General features: G+C 35.0%; 1 protein-coding gene across 2 annotated transcripts in view; it reads left to right on the top strand.

The window, feature by feature from the left end:
* Positions 1-25,062, top strand: part of LOC126976999 (acyl-CoA synthetase short-chain family member 3, mitochondrial) — a 58,635-nt gene that overhangs the window by 26,990 nt on the left and 6,583 nt on the right. For both annotated transcript variants that reach the window (XM_050825635.1, XM_050825644.1), the window contains exons 4-10: positions 5,279-5,423; positions 8,023-8,119; positions 8,571-8,770; positions 15,129-15,360; positions 16,074-16,233; positions 18,724-18,871; positions 24,525-24,670. In XM_050825635.1, the coding sequence (XP_050681592.1) occupies positions 5,279-5,423; positions 8,023-8,119; positions 8,571-8,770; positions 15,129-15,360; positions 16,074-16,233; positions 18,724-18,871; positions 24,525-24,670 (1,128 nt within the window). The remainder of the gene's footprint in view (positions 1-5,278; positions 5,424-8,022; positions 8,120-8,570; positions 8,771-15,128; positions 15,361-16,073; positions 16,234-18,723; positions 18,872-24,524; positions 24,671-25,062) is intronic.

A 25,062-nucleotide genomic window follows, 5' to 3' on the forward strand; every position in this document is an offset into this window, starting at 1 on the left:
GACGTACACACTGTGCTCGTTACTTCTAAAATAATAAAGTCGGTGATTACTAATTTTCAGATACATATTTTACATCCTTATCAGATCAATTAACTGTGAAAAGTAGAATCAGTGGTGACAATATTAAGTGGTGCAACAAGCAATCATTTTGAAAATCATTCCAACGTTGGTAAACGTAAGTTATCAATCACCGTGTTGTGAATCATCTTTCTGTGCACTGAGACACACTTTTTACCTTATATGGTCATAAAAGCAGCCGTTGACTCAAGGAAGTAAATTTAACGTGTCAACTTATCTATAATTTCAAATAAACAAATAGCGTTGTCGTGTCGGAGTGGTATAACATCGTGAATGCAATGCACATGACCTGAGATCGCGTCCGGTCCAGCCACAAAACTTTTCTGTGTTCTTATTTTTGTTTTTTTTTTCTTAATCTTTTTACGTTTTGCTTTAATTCTGCTGACGTTTTAAATTTTTTTCGATTGGAGGTGCTATAAAGTTAATTATAATATGCCTCTATTTAATATAAAGGATATATATATAGATCACATACTAAGAGCAACGAACAACGTAACGCACCTATAATAGTGGAAACCAGTTCGACCATGTTGAAGGCAGAAGTCCTGAAATTGGGTAAGGAATACAACATAAAGCATAAGTCCAAACTATCCTGCAAACAACTGGGTATTAAAACCAATAAGGATACTCCCATTTTCCTCTCTTAACATTTAACCCCTAAGAGGTCCCGTCTACACTTCCTCGCCCGAGACCTAACCCGATCTGGACTTTACAAATATTGCTGGATCGCCAATTTCCATTTATTATTATTAGAAATGAAGACGAAGTACATCAACTGAAACTGCAAAAGTGACTAGAATTAGCAATTATTTCTGTAGTTACACGTTTTTATTATTTACATCTTAAAACAACAAACCTACAATTTCAATAGTTTGTATAAAAAATATTTTTCTTTGTTATATAATCTTAAAATCTAAGTTTTAAAAAGTTACCCAATGAAAGTTTATGCAAACAATCTTCTGGACAGCAATACATTTATTCCCATTCACAGTCTTGACAACTTACTCTCTCAAACGCACACACATTCCACAAAAACAGCTCATACTAACCACTTTTATACTAAATACATCTACCCCGAATCTACACTAGTCTCACTCACAGCGTCACTAAACTTCATTCCAATAGCACGGTTTACCCCCAACCATATAATATACGCTTAATCATATACAAACTATCGACAATATCATACTGTTACAAAAATGTTAAGTACTTACACGAATTTTACGTTCTGATACATTGTTTCTGTGAGCCGTAACGGTACTCAAGAAAGGTTAAATTATCTATAATTGAACCTAACGACAGCATTTCTGTTTTGTGCCTCCACCTGCGACTAAATACCATTTTGGCGAATATTATATGGAAACCTTGCGTTTTCACCTCGGGAACTAGACCAATTAAAATTCGCGGCAGCTTGTGACTTTTTATCCGATCTTACTAACATCACTTTCTGTGATGTTATTCAATGCACTGCCGAAGCATGTTCTGAGTTATTACCAATATCGGGTTCATGTATCACTTTACTATCTCAAAACATTCGTATTATTAATGCAAATTTTCCAGGACTTTAACCTTAATTGAGAGGATTCACAGCAATCCTGATATTATTGTCTTAACTGAATGTTGAGTATCTCAAAACCCCACTATTCCTTTAATGGATGGGTATAACTATAACTTAACCCAAATTACACATAATCAGAACGACGGCGTGGTTGTGTATACCAAATCAACACTGACGCAAGTAACTGTCACGGAACCAGTTATACATGACTCCAGCTGTCTATTGGTTACTTTGGGTACTGACATAGCTCTAGTTGCCGTCTATAGACCATTCGCATTCAGAGACCCCTCCAGATTTATACAATCACTGGACTCTCTATTACAGCAGCTGAAGGCATACAGTAGTATATTTCTTGCGGGTGACGTTAATATTGATATTTCAAATGAGCAGTCAAATTTCCACTCGGTTGACTATATGGAAGAACTGGCCCACCATGGTCTTTTTCTTGGTCATAATTTTCCAACTCATGATCGAACTTGTCTCGATCATCTCAACCTGAAGAGTCATCTACCTATTAAAATACTAGTTGTCGATTCGACCGTCACTGATCATTTTGCTATTATATCTTTGAAAAATGAAATTCACATTGTCGAACCTCAATAATAAAGTTTGACGAAGATAAGCTGACTGAGGATCTAATCGGCATAAACTTTGAGTCTGTATATACCTCTGATGATCCTAATATCGAGCTAAAACACTTATATGACCCTATTCTCCACGCTATCTCTGCTAACAGTAAAACTATCAAATTGTCTCGAAGACAAAGACCTATCAAACCCTGGATTACTCCAGGGTTACTGAGGTGTATGCGTCATAGAGACAAACTTTACAAACGTGTGAGGAAAGAACCAGCAAACGAAACACTGAGACTAACTTATAAGCGATATCGTTACTTTTGCATTAACCTATTACGAAAAATTCCAAGCAAGTATGGAAGACCATACAATCAATTACTAACTACGTTAAAACGAAGTCCCCGGCTGAAAACCTATTGTGTCTAAAGGAGAACGGACAGCTTAGCGTTGATAAAGTAAACTCTTACAATGCAAATATTGGTAGGCAGCTGGTAGATAAAATACACAATAGTGATTTTGCTGCGAGATCCCACACGTCCATTCTATGCCCCAACTCTTTTGTCCTGTTCAGCACCGACGAATCCGAAGTCGAGCGCGTAGCTATATCATTAAAAAACAATAGTGCTACGGGCTGGGACCTAATCTCTACTGGGTTCTTGAAGAAGCACAAGATATTCATAATCCCTCCTCTTACATATATATGTAATATGAGCATGAAAACGGGAATATTTCCTTCGGCCTTCAAAAGGGCTACTATACACCCTATCTTCAAATCAGGTGATCGAAGTCTAATTATAAATTACAGACCAATATCTGTATTGCCCGCGATGTCTTAGGTACTGGAAAAAATTATTAATATTAGACTTACTAAGTACTTAGAGTCACATAATCTCCTGTCTGCAAACCAATACGGCTTTAGGAAGAATTGCTCCACTGCTGATGCTGTACATAATTTAGTGGATCACATAGTCAGAAAACTTGACGATAAACAGAAATGTGTAGCACTTTTTCTGGACCTTGCGAAAGCTCCAGAAACGACACGGTTTCGATTTCGATATTGCTATCAAAACTGAACTCGTTAGGTATAAGAGGAAACCAATTATCCCTGTTTCAAAGCTATCTAACCGGTCGATCCCGATCAAGCCTCGTTTCGCACTCATCGTGTTAATGAATATTATATCTATTGGTTTGGAATACATGCGTTTTTGAAGTCACGTATGTACAATATTAAAATAAAATAAAAACCCTCCAAACATTCATTTCCTAATAATCGAATTACTCCACAAAGACAAATCTTTCACACTTGGTGACTAATTTGGTAAATGAACATTAAGATACGATGATCGAGCAAAATGTGCGGGGCATTAGTATTTGTCGTTGCAATTGCAAAACAGCTTCATGTATTGATAACAGCCTTTTTGAATGTGATATATGTTCTTACACTTATTATTCTTGCACGAATAATATTGTAATATCAAAATTCTTCGTGCAAGAATCTTAAGAACTTAGTCAGTAATGAATGTAGCTGAAAATTTGTTTCGTATTAATATTCCGAATAAGCCTGTACCAAAGAATATATAATATAATATTATTTACCCAAATAATATCTTATAAGTCCTTACTGAACAATAATTTCAATATATTTTCCGTCTTAGCATCTTAAATCATATTTTTCGAAGATAAACGTAACAATTTATTTCTTCGTAAATATCGATAAAAACAATTGGAATAACATTAACATGATGCATTATAATTCGCGATTATACAAAATTTTAAACGATTATAAATGCTTAGACCTATTCAGCGATTCGTTGCCAAAGCTTCGTAAAATGTTAAAAAATATATTATAACTAAATAATTAATATGTCTTCTTGATTTGTTTTGTATATCTCGACTTGTTAGATCATAGACTGGTTATTTAATAATTCTATATAGTTAGGTAACTATTTCAAACATATTTTCGCATGTGGTATTTACCTTAAAGCATTTAGTATTAAGAGTTTTGTAACTTAGCATAATTAAAAATGTAATATTGTAATTACCACAGAATCTAATTAAATAACTAAAATAATAATTAGAAGGTAAAAACACACAATATGAATAACCTTGTAACACATAATTACCGGATTATTCGATGGGGCTTCGATATATTATAAATATTTATTATATTAAAATTAGTATCGTAATTGGTCAATTAACATTTGATTGGATTTGATTTGTTTTAATGACAAGACGAGCAGGACATTCAGCTGATGGTAGTTCAGCTCAGGATTGTTGAAAAACCCAAGAATTCTGAGCGGCACTACATCTGCGCTCGTCTCCTTGAGACATAAGATGTTAAGTCTCATTTGCCCTGTAATTTCACTAGCTACGGCGCCCTTCAGACTGAAACACAGTAACGTTTACACATTACTGCTTCACGGCGGAAATTGGCGCCCTTGTGGTATAGTCCATAATCTAGCAGGAATCCTGTGCAAAGGGCCTGCCACTAAAAGTAATGGTTGAATAGTCTACAATGGTAAATTGTGGAGCGTTGTATATGCTTTTACAACCAGACCCCAGAAAATGTTCAAAACAATTATATTACGAAATTCAAAAGAATTGTTAAATACTATAACATAAATGACTTTCTTAATGATACTACGGAATTGGGAATGACCGCCCTCAGGCTATTAAATAATAAGTTTTATTGTGCAATATTACATTGTAACCATATTTTTTCATGCGAGAGATCTCTCACTATGGAAAAGTTTGGGGGAGGCCTATTGCAAATAAAGGCTTTTATTATTATTATTATAACCATATTTTTTATGAAAAAAAAAATAGAAGCCCGCTAAGTTTCTTGCTCCCGTTTCTTCTCAGGCATACTTTATCGAATGGGTGGTAGTTTTCGACTTTAAATTAGTGATGTCTTATCCTATTATGAACAAAAGTATTTGAATTTCAATTAAGATCGCTCGTACATCTGTTAGATGTGGTTGGGACTTTGTTGCTCTTAATTCCCGATGAAGTATTGTATATAAGTATGTTTCATCATTATAATAATACAACTCTGATTTGGTAACAGGTAGCACGCTTGGCTGGCAAGTTGAGTTCGTTGGGAGTGAGGCGAGGTTCAAGGGTCATCATCTACATGCCGCTCATACCCGAGGCGGTGATAGCCATGTTGGCGACTAACAGAATTGGAGCCATACATTCTGTGGTCTTCGGTGGTATGTAACACTTGTATATAATTACTCAGTTACGCATTATTGATTCATAGTCATAGCTTTCATGTGTAATTTAAATATTACTAGCATTCTCTGCAATGGTTGTTTCCCTTCCTGTAAGTGGTGCCATGTCGACCTGTTATAGTTAAAAAAATCAGTGTATTTGTTGGATGCTATTACTTATTGTGACAGTAATCACGACCATCATGGGCACGAGGCATCCTTACACAAACAATGAAATCAAGCTCTTAAAGGTTGATGCATCCAACATACGTTAATTTTTATTAATACAGTTTATTCAATTTAATATTTAAAACGCTTTTATCTAACACGATTCATATATTGGATGCAGCTTATAAACTTATTTGTTTCGTATATTATAGCCATTGTAAAATACTGTATTGGTTGAAAAGAGAGGCCGTTGAGTTTGTTGTATGTTCTTCTCAAGAGCTCTACTTTTTTCCGAACATATTTTGGTAGATTCAGTAATTTAAAAGAAATATTTGACGATATATAGTAAAGATACATAAGCGCTTAGTTTAAGCCTAATTGAATTAAGTTTATTTGACTTGACTTGACTTGTAAATTATTATCCACTATTTCCATTGGAACCAAAGGCACTTAGAGTGTGTAAATTTCTATGTAAATAAAAAAACTGACTAAAATTAAACTAAAATTTATTGAATTAGGCGTTATTTGCGCAATGTTCGAAATATTGAAATTTGATAAACATAACATATTGCTGCATTTAGAAATAATCATTATGACAAATCACACTTCGCGAAAGATTTAATTGACAACGGTCACTCACTCGGAAACAATCGTATTTTAATATTTAACATACATGTGAAAAAGGATTCGGCTTTAATGTGTTGTGAAGCAGTAAGTTTTTAAGTTGCTTGCCCCCCAATCGGAATTGACCACAACCCTTTTGAATCAAAGGGAATGTACTTGATTGAATGATTAATTATAAGGACACGAGTGAAAAAGTCAAATACTTTAAATGAAGTAGAATTACAAAAAAAAATGATTTGTCAATTATATTTAACACTACCGCCGATTCATAAAGGTGCTTTTTTTGAAAATAATCGGAAAAGTTTAAAAGAAACTTAGCAATAATTGCTCTTATAAAATCATTACATCAGGATCAGCCTAGCTATCCAACACAGAAATAATTTAATGTAACCATAGTACTGTAAATATAGTTAGTAGTATTATTTTGTGTAAATTAATATATTTTTAATAATAACATTTGCATAAAGTAAAGGTTATACAATTAAAACCTTAATAACAACTAGAAAAAAACCTAGCTATTAATAAAAATTAAAGAATAAAAATTATAAAGTTTTTGAATAATATGTGCCAAGAGCACACAATTTAGCTCTGAACCCTTCTGTACATATTCCAAGAAGTCTTATTAAATCAACTCTGGAGCAACACTCCGAGTTTAAACAATTCCAAAACCCAAATCCAAGACTATAACTAAAAGGCTGCGTGGGAGGAGCTGATTAGGAAAAACTTACTCAAATATAACTTAACCAGGCCCAGCAGACTACATACACCGCTTAATCCTAGGCCTCAGAGATTGCATAGCGTGTAGAGTATGTATTATTGCAGATGAAACCCCATTAGACATCCTCTCTTTTTGCGCAATCGTTGCACATCTTTGGGAAGACCAATTCTTTAACCAATTGAGATACGTCAGTTTACTATAAAAGATATAATAAAATTCATGAAAAGAATCAATCTTAGCAATCAGCTATAGTTAGTAGTGGCTATCACAATAGATAACACATTGCTCTCAGTGAAACAGGTGTACTATTAAAGCCGCTTTACCAACCATAATCATAACATGCCGTCTTCATCATCTGGAAGTGCGGTTCTCAAGAAACTTCCTTCCAAGTTTAACAATACACTGGAATGGACTTCCATGTGCAGTGTTCCCAGCTTACGACCTTAAAAAAACCCATCCAAAAGACCAGCAATGCTGTTCTCATTTCTCTGGTATTGCAGCAGAGTTTGGGTGCATGTGATCTTTTTTCTTTTAATCAGGTGAACTGAATTGTTAATTAACATTAAATTCCATAAAAATAAAGTTTACGAGGTCGCTGAAAGCACCCATAATAAAATGACCCATAGACAACATTTTGTCCTCAATATGTATTAGATGGGTTATATATTCTTATGTATACAATATATTTGCGAGTTCACTTCTGTCAAAGCTTTTTACAACCTCACACATTTTTAGGATTCCGTTCTTCAAAAATAAATAACGGAACCCCTATAGAATCACTTTGTTGACCGTTCGTCCGTCTGTCTGTCAAGACCCATTATCTCGGGAACGCGTGGAGGTATCGAGTTAAAATTAAAACGACATACTGCAACTATATAGTTCAATCAATCAATCAAGCTTCTAAATTAACATTAAAAAAAGAAATTGCCGTTTATGCCTCATAACGTATATACGGAAATATTTCCGTAAATCTATTTTTATTCTTTACAAATATACCATATCAAAAGAATGATAACAAACTTGACATTATTCGAACATTTAGACAAAATTATAAAAATTTAATTAATTTAGTTTGATTTGATGAAACAGGTTTTGCTGCCAGGGAGCTAAGAACAAGAATAGAGCACGCAGAACCCGTGGTGATCATAGCAGCCAGCTGTGGAGTCGAGCCCAACAAAATTATTAGGTGAGTTACCTCCCCAACTAAGTAATTAGTTATCGTCAGATGAACTTATCTGGTTTTCTGGAGTACCCGTGAATTGTGTGATCGTTGTTCAAATTCCTAAGCTCATAGAGTTCATAACATCGCGTTCTACTCCTATGAATGCTTGCTGTATTCAATACTGAGAATTTTTATTTTCTTAATTCGCTCATTCGCACGTTCTTCATACGAGATTCTCGACTCGGTATCCCGAGATCCCGCGTCATTTTCAAATCCCGTGTAATGCGGTAAAACGAGTGCGGGATCCCGCGATATTTGAAGCTACATCGACTTTGCCACCAATTTAAAGCCAATAGTTTGATTCCCCATCTCAGCAACTGTGCTATGCCCATAAATTACAGATTGACAGACATGAGACCGTAGTGTGCAGACTCCATTGAGTGGGAGAAGTCTTAAATATAAGTGTGTAATGCAGGTATAAAGATATATTAGATGAGGCGCTAGCGCAATGCTCTCACCAACCGACGAGCTGCATTATCTACCAGCGTCGTCGAGTGCTGGAGTGTCCACTGGAGAAGGGGAGGGACATTTGCTGGGAGGAGGCCATGACCAGCGACCCTATACCCTGCGTCTCCACTGAGGCCAATGAAGCATTGTATATTTTGTATACATCAGGTACGATATGTTTATATTTTTCTAGGATGGACAACCGAGTTTTACAAAGGTCGGTTGTTCTTCACTCATGCTGATGAACGGACCAAACTGTAAACGACGATGACGTGGACTGTATAGAACGGGGTGTTTACCAAGAAATTCCCGAAGTTACCACGATAATGAAACACGGACTGAACTATGACGGCGAAGTGACGAGGGGCGCGCTACCGATGGGGGGAACTATGCCCTGACTCAATTCGTGTGCTCACAAATTTCCTCCCAGCATTCTTCCTTCCCGAAGATTCCTTCCTTTTCTTCTCTTCTTGTTTCTTCTAGTGAGCTCCGAATGTGAATGCCTCGCCATGCGCAAAGGCCCGACATTTATTTCATTTCCGAAGGAATGTTCTAAAACATCGATACCTCACCCCCGATTCACCGTCTCCTTAATATTTATATCTTTATTAGTTATAATTTAGTTCTTATGGGGTACCCACTACGCACCACCTGAGGTTGGCTTTGGGCAATGTGCCTTCTAAGCCTTCATCGGAGGTGACCTTCTCGACCTCGACCTTCGAGGGAGAGAGGAGCAAGGTAGTGCAATTTCACTTCCCATATATTGAAGGCCCTGTCCCCCAACTCAGCTCTATAATTCTGTCCGGACGCACGCCGCACGCCGCACTCCGCACGCCTTCAGTCGTTCGGGAGCACGGGAGCGTAGCATATAATATCTATGTACATCTATAAAACTTATTAAAAACTAATTACAAAATAATTATAATCATAATGGAATCTTATTATGTCTCTTTGATAGTCAAATAACTTTGTACAGTCTTAAATAAGTTATTTCTAATAAAATTTAAATATAATTATGCTTAAAATACTAAATAACTTTGATACTACAATTCTAAATAAGGTCTTAAAAAAACTATCATACATCGTATTCTTGATTACATCATCCTACCTATTTCAAACCAATCTACCTAATTAAAAAATAAATTATCTTTGAATGCACACGAAAATAGCTATGGATTTTATGAAACTTAATTTACACTTCTTATAAATATCATGACACTTAGATAATAATTATTTATTTATGACTTTACTATAAATTGTCTGTATTAATTTGATGCACATGTTGTGAAAAAAGTTAGAAACCAAAATCTCCTAAACATACACTTTCCTCGTATATTATCGTATATTATAACGTATATACGTTTTGGGGATGTTTTGATACGTATATTATTATTGCCGATACGATAACCTATTTGTCAGTAATAATTAGTAAACGACCACTTTGGTCAATAAGCCTCTCTAAATATTGAAGTAAACAAATGTACCTACTTCAATTAAAAAAATTATGTTCGTTCCTGTTAATAATAGGCGAATGGAGAAATATAGAGGCAGTGTCTCGGAAAAACTCTCAAATTTGTATTTGAATTATAACAGTAGTAATTTGAATTATAATCTACTCGAACTGAGGTGTATGTTATTTAAAATAATTAAAACAGAGTTTGCTTCTATATTTACTTCAAAGACAATCAGTTAGGTGGTCTCTTGTCATTAAATAATTGGGCAACAGCTGTTATTCATAGGAGCAGTAAAAGGCTATATGCATTATTAACTATATAGTGAGAGATCAATATGTAATCATGATGTATCTTTTCTCGTGTATGTGAAAAAATACTCGAAATTATTTAATAAAGTATGTACTATTGCTAAGTCAAAACATATTAGAGAAATAATGTATCAAATAAAATAAAAATGACTTGGAAAATTAAAAATAATATCAAAAAATACTAAAACCCACCCTGAGCAGGAAGTAGCTTCTGCTTTTGAGAATTTTATTTCTGATATTCCAGTTTCTATCACAAGCACTCCTGTCTTCTCCACTAGTGTTGCTGAGTCACTTCTTTTGGAAAATGTTTTAGAATGTAAATATAATTTCAAATTCAGTTCTATTGGCTCAGAAGAAATAATTAAAACTTTCAGATCTTTAGAAATGAAAAAAGAAACTGTTGCTATATGGGGCATATCTGTAAAAATAATTAGTTCAGTAATTGACGTCATAGGACCATATCTAGCAATAGTTTTTAATAGCTGTATTGAAGATGGCGTGTTTCCTGGCCTTCTGAAACATAGTAAAATTACACCAATATTTAAATCGGGACTCACTTCTGACCCAAATAACACCCTCAGGCTATTTAATTACAAATGTTTATTATACGATATAAAATTGTAATCCATATTTTATTAAGAAAAGCCCGCCGAGTTTCTTGCGCCCGTTCTTCTCAGGTCTGAGACTGTTTTGTCGTTCAATAAGTGATTTTGAATCCTTTTTTGAATAAAAATATTCAAATTTGAATACCGATACCGATTTCTGTACTAAATAAACGGTGAAACCGAATACGATTCCGATATCGAAGGCTTTAGTATCAACTAATGAAATAAATAATGAATAATTTACGTCGGGTGCTTCTATGACTTTACTATGATTAAAACTAATCTATTTACTTACTTTCGATGATTCTTCATGAAAGATAATTGTTTTTTAAATTATTAACAAATAATCCGTTACGCAAATAATATTTTGACGCTCAGAAGTAAAGTTTGCTTTGCCAGAGAGGTAAAGCAAACTCAGCTCATAAAATAATTATCTGAGCTTCAGTTTCTTATTTTCTACACACTTTTCGATGTGATTTATATCTGTTGTAGTGTATTTATATTGTTTACAAGATTTTACCCGCGATTTTGACCGCGTGGAATACTTTGGGCAGCACTTTTAATTTTTTGAGACAGTTACTTTGCAAATAATACACAATATACAAACTTGGTTAATACATTTTTATAAACTACGTTTTTTTTCCACATTTGGTTTGGACTTCCTTGCGAACTTATTTTATCCCCATGAAGGATAAAGTTTCAAAAATTGTTTATTAACCTCTATCAAGTGCCTAAAGACAATTTTTTATGGTTTTATCTTCGAAACTGACAAATTCCCATGCAAACTTTCATCCCTTATTTTAACCTGTTCATGCCCTTTTTCCAACAATAGGTAGCTTACGTCCTTTCTCAAGTTGGTTTAATCTACTTTTAAACCAAATGTAATCAAAATCCAATTCAAAATCAGGCGTGACTCTACAGGGGAAACACAGGCAAAAAATTATTAATTCAAATATATATAATTATATATTTGAGAAATGAATTGTTAATCCTATTAATATTATAAATGCGAAAGTGTGTAAGAATGTATAGATATATGTTCGTTACTCTTTCACACAAAAACTACTGAATGGATTTTAATAAAACTTTAGAATAATATAGCTTACTCATTAATATAACACATAGGCGATGCTATATAATATTTATTAAGATATGGTGTGAATTATCCAAAATAATACGATAGGTGTCAGTATGTAGGAATAAATGTGCAATATGCGACTTATTCATGTGTGCACTGCAAAAAACTGTAAGACTTATAAATATTATAATGTATAATGTAATTATTGTTAATATTAAATAATCCTAGAAAAAAGACCGCGACAGCATATATCTATCTTTTATGTGTAAGCCATTATCACCATAGTAATGAACCAATACAATAAAAATTATTAATTTATTTCTAAGGCACATTTGGTAGCAACAAATTGATCTTTATATCATAATTAATACTTTTATCGAATCTGGTATTTAAAGTACCCACTAATATTATAAATGCGAAAGTTTGTAAGCATGTATAAAACCCACTAATATTATAAACGCGAAAGATTTTAACAATTTAAGAATGTGTAGATCCTAAAAAATGCGAAAGTTTATAAGAATGTATATATACTAGTCAAAACAAAATAAGGGCCACTTGATTTTTAAGACCTCGTTAGCGATAAATAATTTATTATGCATTCTTAAGTAGCTGATTATTTATCGTGGTGTTATCTTATTTGTTTACACACATTTTTTTGAGTATTCCACCTGCATAATTGTTTAAAGTGGATAGTTTTTTATAATTTATTGGAAACACTTGATTTTACCCGATTTTAAGACGGATTTCAACTCAGTCAAATTGACGATTCTGTCAAAAACACTGTAAGTTTTGTTTAACTAGTAGCTGAATTAACATTTTAAGAAAGTTATTCCGAGAATTCAACGTCATATGGACTTGCGTACCGTAACTAGGGCCGTAACATTACCTCAAGAAGGCCATGCGCAGCGTTCTGAGGCGTTGCAGCTGGATTTTTCCGGGCGAGCGATCCAGAATGCTTGGATTCGTTTTCAAGAGACTGGGAGTCTAAGCAGGAGACGAGGATTTGGCAAAGTTTGAGCAACTACCGCACAAAAGGACTGCTACGTGCGCTTGACTGCGCGCAGAGAACGCTGCAGCACAGCTCGCTCCTTACAAAACCGTTTGCGGCAGGCGATCGGTACACACGTTAGTGATCAAACCATTAGAAATCTTTAACACGATGATTGGCAGTTCTCCAGGAGACGTGTAGTGCGGATACCATTAACAAGTACTCATCATGCAAACCGATTATCGTTCACAAGGCAGCATCTTGCATGGGATATAAATGATTGGAGGACCGTATTGTTTACGGATGGGTGCAAAGTTAAACTTTTTAGTGATGACCGTCGCATTAGGGTCTGGAGGCGTGAAGGTGAGCGATTTTCGGATACTTGTATCCATGAAAGTGACAGATTGGGGGGTCCCAATGTTATGGTATGGGGAAGAATCTCTATGTCAGGCAGAACCAAGCTGGTAATTCTAAACGGAGGCACAATAACAGCTCAACGTTACATCAAAGAGGTCATTAGACCCCATGTGGTCTCATATGCACAGAGAATCGGTGCAAGATTCCATCTCACGCACGATAACGCTCGCGCTAATGCAGCTAGGGCCACCAGAGAAGCCCTAGAGGAGGCTGGTTTACAGGTGTTGCCCTGGCCTGCAAACAGTCAGTATCTCAACACCATTGAACACATATGGGATTTACTGAAACGCAGTGTTCGACGCACAAAACAACCCATGCACAATGAAAGACACCTAATAAACGTTCTGAAATGCAGCTGGGAACAAATAACTCAAGAAAGTAGTTCGCTGGTGGAGAGTGTACTTTCTAGGCTTCAAGAGTGCCTTAGAAGACGAGGAGGGCTTGCTAGGTATTGAGGAAAGTCACAAATCAACCCACATTTTAAGTTTTTTTTTTCAGAATTTTTTTTCCTCACTAATTATTTTTGCAAAAATGCAAATTTTTTTTTAAAATTTAAAAAAAAATTTAAACTTTTAATTGTTTGCATTATTATTTTATGCTGTCTACAATAAAAATCAATTAATTTATCCAATCGAATCATTAATCAACCTTTAAACCTCATGAGAATACTGTAAAAACGTGGTGGCCCTTATTTTGTTTTGACTAGTATATATGTAGATCCTACTAATATTATAAACGCGAAAGTTTGTAAGAATTTATGGATGTATGTTTGTTAATCTGTCACGCAATAATACTGAATGGATTTTAATGAAACTTTACAATAACATAGCTTACACATCAGAATAACATATAGGCTATAATTTATACATCCTAATATTATGAATGCGAAAGTTAAAAAAATATTAAAAAATAAAATGAATACTACTAATAAAATAAATATTACAGGCACATTTGGGCAAGACATGTTTTTCTCACGTCCATCTCTACGTGGCTTGCTCACGCGTTTCTAAATCCCAAAATCTGCATGTTTTTGCTGCCTGAAATAAATCATATAATCATTCTTCATATAAGTATCTGGAGAACGGCTGGACTGATTTTTATGGATTTTAAATTGTTGGATTTGTTTCCATCCTGAATAGCATTAAATCATAAAGAAAAATTGACGAAAAAAGAAAATACTTTCTTTCATTAAAAATCATTATCATAATTTTCTAGAGGCTAATCACTTTTTATGGCAAATGAGGACTAACGAGTGTGTTGGTGGTGTTATGTGATCACCGCTGGCCACATTCTCTTGCAAAACCAGAGGAATCAAAGGAGCTTTGCCTTTATCTCTGGATCTACTGAACTGATTTTGAAAATTCTGTTACCAAAAGACTCTGTTGCCACATTTTTTGTGAATGTCATAGATATGATTGTATATAAACCCGAAAAATGAAAAGTCTTTCGTTGTAGTCGGATTTGTAAAGTATTTCGGCGAAAAATCAGTCGAACGCTAACAATAATTTATATTACAAAACAACGTTTGCCGCGTCAACTAGTTTGAGTTTAAAGCTCAATGAGTTCGTATAGCATTGCTTATGAGTTCGGACAGAATAACAATACTCTTGTGAATTATGAACCGCATTCAACAAAGGGTTTTCACCAGGTCGTTCTTATTATATAATTGTATTAAGGTACAACGGACGCTCCGAAAGGTCTCCAGCGGCCGTGTGGCCACGCCGCCACACTGTCCTGGTCAATGCACGCAATCTACGGCCTCTCCCGCGGAGTGTGGTGGGCTGCCTCTGATCTGGGCTGGGTCGTGGGGCACTCCTACATCTGCTACGGACCCTTGTTAGCTGGGCTCACGTCTGTGTTGTACGAAGGAAAGCCAGATAGAACACCGGACCCTGGACAGTATTTCAGGTACTATTAGCTATAATATCATTATTTATTTATTCGGAAACCAACAATCGCACACTAAAACATTATAGAATATATCAAAGTACAATTAACTTACAAGATTATACATCACTCAATAGCTGTTACCTTTCTTAATATTATATATAATTTTACCCAAGTTTTGCATAATGTATAAAATGAGGGATAAAATTATCACAAATGAAAGAAAGAAACATATTTATTTGTAGCAAACTCAATATTTACATAATATAATAGAAAAAATATATTATATACAAAAAAAAAATACAAATTCGAGTGTTTATCACAAATTGGTCACACTTCAGCATAATGCTGCTTACTGTCGCGGCTGTCAACCAGCGGTGATCTTCCATTGGGACCACTAAATGACGCCACACATGAATGCCAAATGGTCACCCCTATCAGGTCCTAACGAGAATACATCGGATTACCAATAACCCTGTATATGAGCGAATAACATGATGATTCTCAATAGGATATGCAACATACGAACAGTAATAATACAATTTGACATTGTCAGACTCAGCACTCAACACAATACAAATAAATTAATAACTCGTAACGCTTTCGCTTATCAAAATAAATGCTTAGTAAAAACAGTCGGGAAGTGGAAGTTCTGTTTTAATTGAGCCAGGTCTGATGTTCAAATCAAATATTTACTACCACGTGCCTGCAGTGTACTGAACAAATGATTTCAGGATCATAGAACAGCACCGAGTCAACGCACTGTTTACAATACCCACAGTGTGTCGGGTGCTGAAGCGAACTGATGCAGCAGGCAAGCATGCCCGGAGATACTGCATCAAGAGCCTCAAGACAGTGTTCGTGGCTGGAGAGCATTGTGACCAGGAGACCAGGGTGAGTAGAACTTGGAATGATATCCTGTTACGTAACGGTTCTTTGTTTTTAATATTAGATCTAAATAATATTTAGATTTAGTTATTTTTAAAGTGAGATCCCGCACTTCTGGGATTACTTAAATAAACCAAAATTTATGAACGAAGCGGGTCTCGAACCAGTGACCGATCCATCCGAGCGCTCTTCCAGCTGAGCCAACCCTTCAGACCTATGGATCGGAAATCTTAGTATGTCTTCTACAACTCTCAGCTTGTGGCTCCCGGGTTCGAGTCCCGAATCGTTTATACATTTAATTTAAAACAAATTTAAAATCATATTAGATCTAGTGAAGAAAATTATTGATTTAGCTTCTGTAATTGTTCTCATACACGCCTGGGGTTCCTCAATAATTTTAATATTAACGGTGTATGCGTTATCCAATTTTATTTTATTTTTAATTTCTACTGTATTGATCTGATATCAAATAGTTTACACAGAACAGGTGTTTTGAGAGACACTTTTGCAAGTGTATCACCAGCTTCTCACGGGGCGCAGTATACAACCTGTATACTGCGCCCCTTTTCGACGGTTGCTGCTAAGACGCTAAGCCCGTGAACGTTGGAGGTCACCAAGACATAGCACATAAAATTATTATGTCCTAAACAACTTCTTCTGCATATCAATGATATGTTGGACGCCTCCATCATGTATTCTATACATGTGATAGTAATGACGATGCCGTAAGTAAGGCCGTGCAAGTCCCTCTCGGAAAAAGTCTATCGATGCCTCTCTTGTAAAAATAGTGGAATGGGGAAAAAGAACTTAAGAAGAGTCAAGTTTGCGCGTGACTACTGAAAACGCATCACTGTTCTTCGACAACATTCCCCAAGTAGATATCAGATTACAGGTTCTCAAAATCTCAACAAGACATCTGTATGGCAAAGCCAAATTGGCTTCGAAGTACCCGGATCCATAGAGCGAGGCAATACTTCAAGCAGGAACACATTTTAGCGCTCTATGAGGCCCTGGTAACATAAACAGAAAAACAAACAGACGCCACTGTTGTACCCACAAGCCTCCCATTGGTATAATGAAAAAAAACCGGAGACAAAGCGTGAACATTACTCGAGTATTTGTCAATCCGTTAACATTTTAATGATTGTATTCTGTTCAATATGAATAACGTCATTAGATTCAATAGATTCAATGATAATTTAGCCTGTACACTATGTTCCTTATATATAAAATTAGATTTCCTTATATAAAATATAGCGGATGCAGAATATGTCATAAACATAATATTATTTGTATTCTTTTAACCAAATCATTAATTACACCACTATTTAAATCACATCATCATTCTAAATTATTAATAAGAGCATTAAAAAGAAAATAGTAACATTATTAAAATGAAATAAAAAGAGTGACCAGTCATTCAGGTGTCGAAGGTCGCATTACGTATGCCTAAATGCCTAAACAGTCTAACTCATTATTGTTTTTCAATTGCAACAATAATTTTGTTTCGACTTTAAAGACATTTTCTAGTTGAAATGTTATCAACCGCAGTGACTTTTTGACGTTTGAGTATGTTTGTTGCATCATTTTACATATTATATTGTAATTGAAATTATTTGTAAATCGATGGAAATGGAGTTTCTTGCTAGTTCTTCACATTAGCTAAACCCTTTACGAAGTAGGGGTAGATTCAATAAGAAAATATTTTTTTAACATTCATAAGTGTCATTTCCGTGACGTCCATGAATAAAGTTATTTTGATTTGATTTGATTTGAATGCTGTCATTGAAAAATAGGCATTAGACTATTTGACAACATTTTTTACACATTAAAACAAACTGTTAAAAGGGAAATTATGAAGGTGATACATATTTATTTATTTATTCATATATAAGGAACAAACAGCATTATGATAAATATTAACAAATCTTAAAACTCACACTTTCACCAGTGAAGTTTCAAACAATTATACGACACTTTTAGTTAAAAGGTAACCAAGGTACGATAGAAACCATAAGTCAAAAGTAATATAAATTAACTAATAATTACAAGCTATATAAGTTACACAATACTACACACTCCTAGTATACAATACTACAATGAATTAGTTACAATGAGTTAAGGATTCAGAAAAATACATAAATATTATGATTTTACGATTAATCAATTTTTGAAGAAGAAATTATGATTTCCATGAAATCGTCGAAAACTTTGAACAACACTCATATCTTGAATACAGAACCTTACAAACTAATTTGTTTTGTATACAGGACGTCCCAAAGCTATGTAAAAGCCATTGTAAAATACTGTATTTGATTGATAAGAGTGTCGTTGAACTTCTTGTATGTTCTTTTCACGAGCTCTACTTTTTCCGAACATACGGTAAATTCAGTGATTTATAAGAAATATTCATAGTGATGAGCTTAGTTTGAGCCTAATTGAATAAAGTTTATTCGACTTGACTTTGACATTGTGTTTAACTTCGCCTGCTTGCAGCATTGGGCCGAGAGAACATTTGGTGTGCCGGTGTTGAACCACTGGTGGCAGTCAGAGTCCGGGTCCGCCATCACGGCTGCGTGTCTGGGGTACGGAGTCAAAGGGATCCTGCCACACTCTGCTGGCTACTGTGTGCCAGGATACGACTGTAAGAGATGCTTTTTAACACGCTTAATATCAGCTTTGTAATAGTTAAATTAGTTAGTAATAGTGAGCGGCACTTCTACACAGGATGCCAGCTAGATTATGGGTACCACAAACGGCTCCTATTTCTGCCCTGAAGCAGTAATTTGTATGCATTATTGTGTTTTGCTCTGAAGGGCGCCGTGAGGATGAATTTTTGGGTTTTTCAAGAATCCTGAGCGGCACTGCATTGTAATGGGCAGGGCGTAGAAATAACCATCAGCTGAACATCCTGCTCGTCTCGTCCCTAATTGTAAAAAAAGTTTGACCTGTATCTAGACAAGGTTATTGGTAATTCGACGTATACACGCAAAATTGAACCATTTTTGAGTTATCAGGTTGTTTAGCTTTTTTCAAAATAAGTCAAAAACGCAATATCAAAAAATTATTTAACAAATCAATTTAAATCTCATTTTTTTCTTTTCATTTATAAAAACCATTTAACCCTGGCTATTTACAAATATCTACATATTATTAAAACAACTACTATCGGTCTAAATATAAAAATGCAAGACGAAAAACGATATTATTTCAATATATTTTTGAGATATTTTCACTAAAATGCCTTAAAAACGAAAAAAAAGCGGTATAAAACTTGAAATATTTAGCAGAATATTATAGAAATATGACCGTATTCATAGCTGTCCTACAAAACTTGAAATCTAGGCACTTATTTCAGAGAAACCCTGTATGCTATAGTTAATGTATAACAGACCCTTTGGACATTTTTTCATGTGCGGTACCCGGTTGTGCCGAAGACATACATCGATTAAGCGTTACAATCATTATTTTTAAGCTAAAAAATATAAATAATGGTTATAAAAACTAAAAAACAGGAATTTTTAGAAAACCAAACTAAAATGGAGAAAATAATTTTCTAAGTATGAATAGTGTGGTTATGAAACAAAAAAATGTATTTTGTTGTATAAAACCGTTGGGGTACTTGATGTCACTTCGGAACAGGAGGAGTTATGAATTTGAGAGAACATGTCACATGTTTCTATTATAATGTCCTTGTAACTCCACCTAAGGAAGTACGTTCAATAGTAGGGACGTGCGTAATATATTTGTATTATAATAAATACTTTTTAAAAGACTGTCAACCTCTCGTGTCAAGTAAGCTAAAACACACAAAAGGTCTTGATTTAAATAAATAATTAATGCAAATCGTTGTCCTAATTAATATTAAAATTCAGTGAATACACCCGTTTTAATCATTTTGAAGAGTAGGTATTTTATTTAAACGTGTCAGATTAGAGTTATTTCCTTATTTAATGCTTACGGAAAACCGTACAGAAGTTGTTGTGAGAATGGTGTTTTAATTGGCCAATAGATTTCTCTGGTTTCTAATCGTAACATGGAATATTGTTACGCACAAAGACATTTCCTTCTTACAAGTTACCTCACACTCAAACACATACACATAATTAATACACTAATTTACAGTAGAAGTTAGTTCTAACATTATATATGTCGCAGGTATAATGTCATATCCATGATATTAGAATTTCACTAGTGATATTATAATTACCCGATTTACATATATTGTAACTGAAATGATTTGTGAGTGAGTGATTGTCACAAAGAGTTTCTTGCCACTTCTTCTTATTAAAGCTCAACCCTCAAAGGAGGTGGATATAAAAATAAAAGTCATTTCCTTGACCTGCCTGAATAAGGTGATTTTGATTTGATTACCTTAAAGGATTGAGCTTTTGATTACTGTTAGTAAAAATATAATATTAATTACAAGTTTAAGCAGAATTGTCAAATTGTAAGTAGAGGTATTTGGTGAGTAGTATGATGTATGTGATATGTAGATTAGGATTATTTTATTGCTGTTTTCTCGTAACAGGTTTCGCCATGCTCCCTTAAATGTCACTGCTTGTGGCGGCGACATGGGACGAGCCGTCCCCTTCCCTAAAATATGGTTGAGGGAGGCGATGGCTGGCTCATGCGTCATGCTCGTGAACGGGCGCTGCTTGTGGTGGCGGGATGATCCTGTTGCCGGAGACTCAGTTTCAGATTCTTAAAAGTTATTGTGTTTATATATATGTATGGATATATACATATTTATTTATAATATTATAAAATGCTCACAGAATACCTTTATTTATTTACGGTGTGTGTGGATGATGCAGCTACTGTACTCAATAACTTTTGTATTAATTTACATTTACTTTTTTGACTTACTCGTGTAAGACATTGACTATTTGACGTTTGAGTGTGTCTGTTGCATCATTTTACATTTTACATTTCACATATTACATTGTAATTTGAAATGATTTGTAAATCGATGTACTTAAATGTAAATCTTGATATAAAAGACTGGCAATGAGTTTCTTGCTACTTCTTCTCATTAGCTCAACCCTTTACGAAGTAGCGGTAGATTCAATAAGAAAAATATTTTATTTTATTTTATTTTTGAGATTCATAAGTGTCATTTGCGAAACCAACGTGAATAAACTGATTTTATTTGATTTGATTGATTTACTCGTTACTCGAGCTAAGATGTTCAGGATTTTGTTGTAAGTTCGAAAGAAGCTCGAAAAATGTTCAGTCTCGATTGTTAGTATTCTTGGAACTAACACGCAGTAACTTTTGTTCATATTAAGTATAAGCGTTAAGTAACACTAAACTTTGTTTGTTCTGCAATAAAACATACTGTGACACGAAGATCTGCTGGAATATTTTTCTGCTTTTTTAACCATTTTTTTGGCTGATACAAGCGACGTGACGGTCACGTTTGGTGGATATTCATCCACGTTTAAATTACAGAATATGGTTTAGTATTTGCACCTATATTGTCATACTGTGAATCTTGATTAGCTTGTACTATATTGAAATTTTGCAAGCTCAGATACCTAGTTACTTCCATTTTCAACAATTCGTTTCGACAAACTGTAAGCAACATACCTATTTTTTCCTTTTTTTTAAAGTAAAAGACATTCTAATTTATTAACAATATAATCAATATTCTAGCTTTACCAGTCAGTATTAAACTTTTTTTTCTAAACAGATTACGACTCATTCTCAATATATATTTAACGTTACTTGTAGAATCGATTTGGAGTTGTGTTTGTTATCTATGCCATACAGTACAAGATCCAACTGCTCCATTCTGCAGGTACCTACATGTTTTTTAATCATAAAAGAACGTTGAGGGAGTATGCAATGTATTAGCATAGGTTATAAATAATTGGCGGCAACTACCTACCTGTTAGAAACTACCAGACGGGCATTACCGAAATCAAATCGACTATATACTGATCAGGTCAAGATGGAAATCATCTGTTAAAAACACCGTAACTAGGCCGGGCGCAGATTGTGGTACAGATCACCAGTTGCTGGAGGCAGAAGATGTCGTGGACCGCGAAAAATTCTCCAAAAGTGTAGAGGAACAGAAACACAACTGGGTAAACCAGAACCCTGATCAGTGTACAGTAGATGAGGTCTGGTCTCAAGCCAAATCGATTATAATAGATTCCGCAAAATCTGCTGACCGACCGAAGGACGTGACGACAAAACGCCAACGTTGGATGACGGACGAGACTCTCGCGCTTGTCGAAAAGAGACGTGTTTTGAAAGTTATTGGGGCTGATATTACGCAGCAGAACCGCCTAAGTTGCCGAATTCAAGCGGCTTGTCGTCGTGATAAAAATAGGTTTCTTCAAAATATATGTACCGAAATACAAATCCACGGCGAAAAGCATGAAACCAAAGACCTTCACAAGAAGATTCGTGAAATTACAAAAAAGTTCAGTTCTAAAACATGGACCATCGAAAACTCGGAGGGAAAGGTTGTGACTGAACTGGAAAATACTCTGGAAGTCTGGAAGAATTACTGCCAGTCGCTCTTCTTTGACCCTGATTCGCGCAGCTATATCTCCACTGAACCGGAAGATCAGGACTTGGAACCTCTTATTCTTAGAGAAGAAGTTAAGGCTGCAATCAACCATCTAAAAGGAGAGAAGGCAGTTGGAAATGACTGTATTCCAATAGAGACAATCAGATGTTGCGGAGATTTCGGAGTAGATATGTTTCACACTATATGTAACAAAATTTGGGTGAGCGGAATGTGGCCGAAGGAATGGACGCCCTCTGTTTTCATACCATTACACAAAAAGAGGTCTACAACGAAATGCAATAACTATCGTCTCATAGCGCTCATACCACATGCCAGCAAAATTTTACTCCATATAGTAAACGAAAGACTGAAGGCTTATATTCTGAAGGAAAAGCACCAGAGCAGGCCGGTTTCGTAAAGGGCAAAGGTACACGAGAACAGATCCTAATTGTGAGACAAATAATAGAGAAAGCAAAGGAATTCAACAGACCGACTTTCATATGCTTCGTTGATTTCCAAAAGGCATTTGATTCTGTTAAATGGCCACAACTATGGAAGACCCTCATAGAGATGGAAGTGCATACCAACCTCCAGTATGGCCTTAAAATAAACCGGCAGAAAACAAAAATGATTATTGTCGATCGAAGTCAAAACAATGCACCAGATATAGTCGAGATTGCTAATTGCGAGGTTGCACAGTCATACATATACTAAGAATCACCGAAACATGGACAGTCAAAGAACGAGAGAGACAAAGGATAGACGCACTAGAAATGTGATGTTGGAGACGAATGCTACGAGTATCTTGGACACAACGTCGCACAAACGTCTCGATACTTAAAGAGCTCAAGGTGAAAGAAAGGCTTTCATCTATAGTCAGAGCCCGTATCCTCAGATACTTCGGTCATATCACGCGACGTGGAGAACATGCCATAGAGAGACTTGTTGTTCAGGGAAGGGTCAACGGCAGTAGGTCAAGAGGACGCTCCCCTATCCGCTGGACAGACCAGATCAAAGCCCTAACCAATACTCCCCTCAACACATGTGCCAGAGAAGCAACAGCCAGGGATAACAGGCGTAGAATTGCGACTGCTCTGTCATGAGTAATCCGACGAAGAAGAAGAACCTACCTGTTATTAATTTTAGTAAATAATTTTGTGATATACAATGCAACTATATTATGTTTTTTCTTAATAAATATTACATTAAGGAAATCATCATAATAATGGTTGCCAGCTCTCAATCAGCCGTTAGGGTTGCTAGGTATATTATAACTGTTAATAATTTACAGTCACCTGTTTTTGTTCCTCAAAGTTCTAAATGAAATCAGTTTTATCAATAAAACACGTGCCTACCTGCAAAATGGAGCAGTGGGATCCTAGGCCAATAGGAATATACTTATTGTCTTGTTAGTTCAAATAAAAATTCAAAAACCTTAAAAAAATATTTCTTATTGAATCTACCGCTACTTCGTAAAGGGTTGATTGAGCTAATGAGAAGAAGTAGCAAGAAACTCTTACGTACACACAAACTTTTTTCCTATGAGTGTTTATAGATACAAGTTTTCTCAATATCTATCCCACCTTAGAAAGACGGGGATGACTGAAAATCCACAGTTTAGCCTTATACTTTGTATAAAATATGTTTTGTGTATGATTAACTTCATTAATAGGCAATAAATTTTGTTTTTAATTTTGTAAAATACCTACTTACTATGTTGCTAAGCTATTCTGCATTTTAAATGGAAGTTTAAATATATTTGCCTCAATTCCAGTGAGAGTACTCAGAGAAGACGGTTCAGAGTGCACGTCGGGTGAAGTTGGGAGACTGGTCGCCAAATTGCCATTACCACCAGGATTCTCATCTACTCTGTGGAGGTCTGATGAGAGGTTCAAGAAGGTGTACTTCGAAACCTATCCAGTAAGTTCCATCTTGATAGACATATTTATCTCCATAACAAAATATTATTGATTTTGAAAAACATACTTAATTTTTGATAGATATAGATATCTACAAGATTTTGCATTTTCCAACTATTTCGGAAAGCTGCCTTTAAGCCGAAAGACCAAATAAGTATAATAATATGGTGTATAGTATCAGTGTAGTATAACAGTTTAGTTAGTTCATTTTCTTCAGATTTTCACTTACATTTAATTAATATGAAAAACATGTATAATTTATTCGTAGATAGTATAAAAATTGATAAAAGAATTGTTAAAAAACGTTTGTGTGGGAAAGGTATATATATAGAATTAACGATTTTCTAAATGACACCACGGACTGGGAATAAAGCGAACACTGGGACTGGTGTG

Source organism: Leptidea sinapis, chromosome 2, assembly GCF_905404315.1.
Source record: "Leptidea sinapis chromosome 2, ilLepSina1.1, whole genome shotgun sequence".
In the NCBI taxonomy this organism is placed as follows: Eukaryota; Metazoa; Arthropoda; class Insecta; order Lepidoptera; family Pieridae; genus Leptidea; species Leptidea sinapis.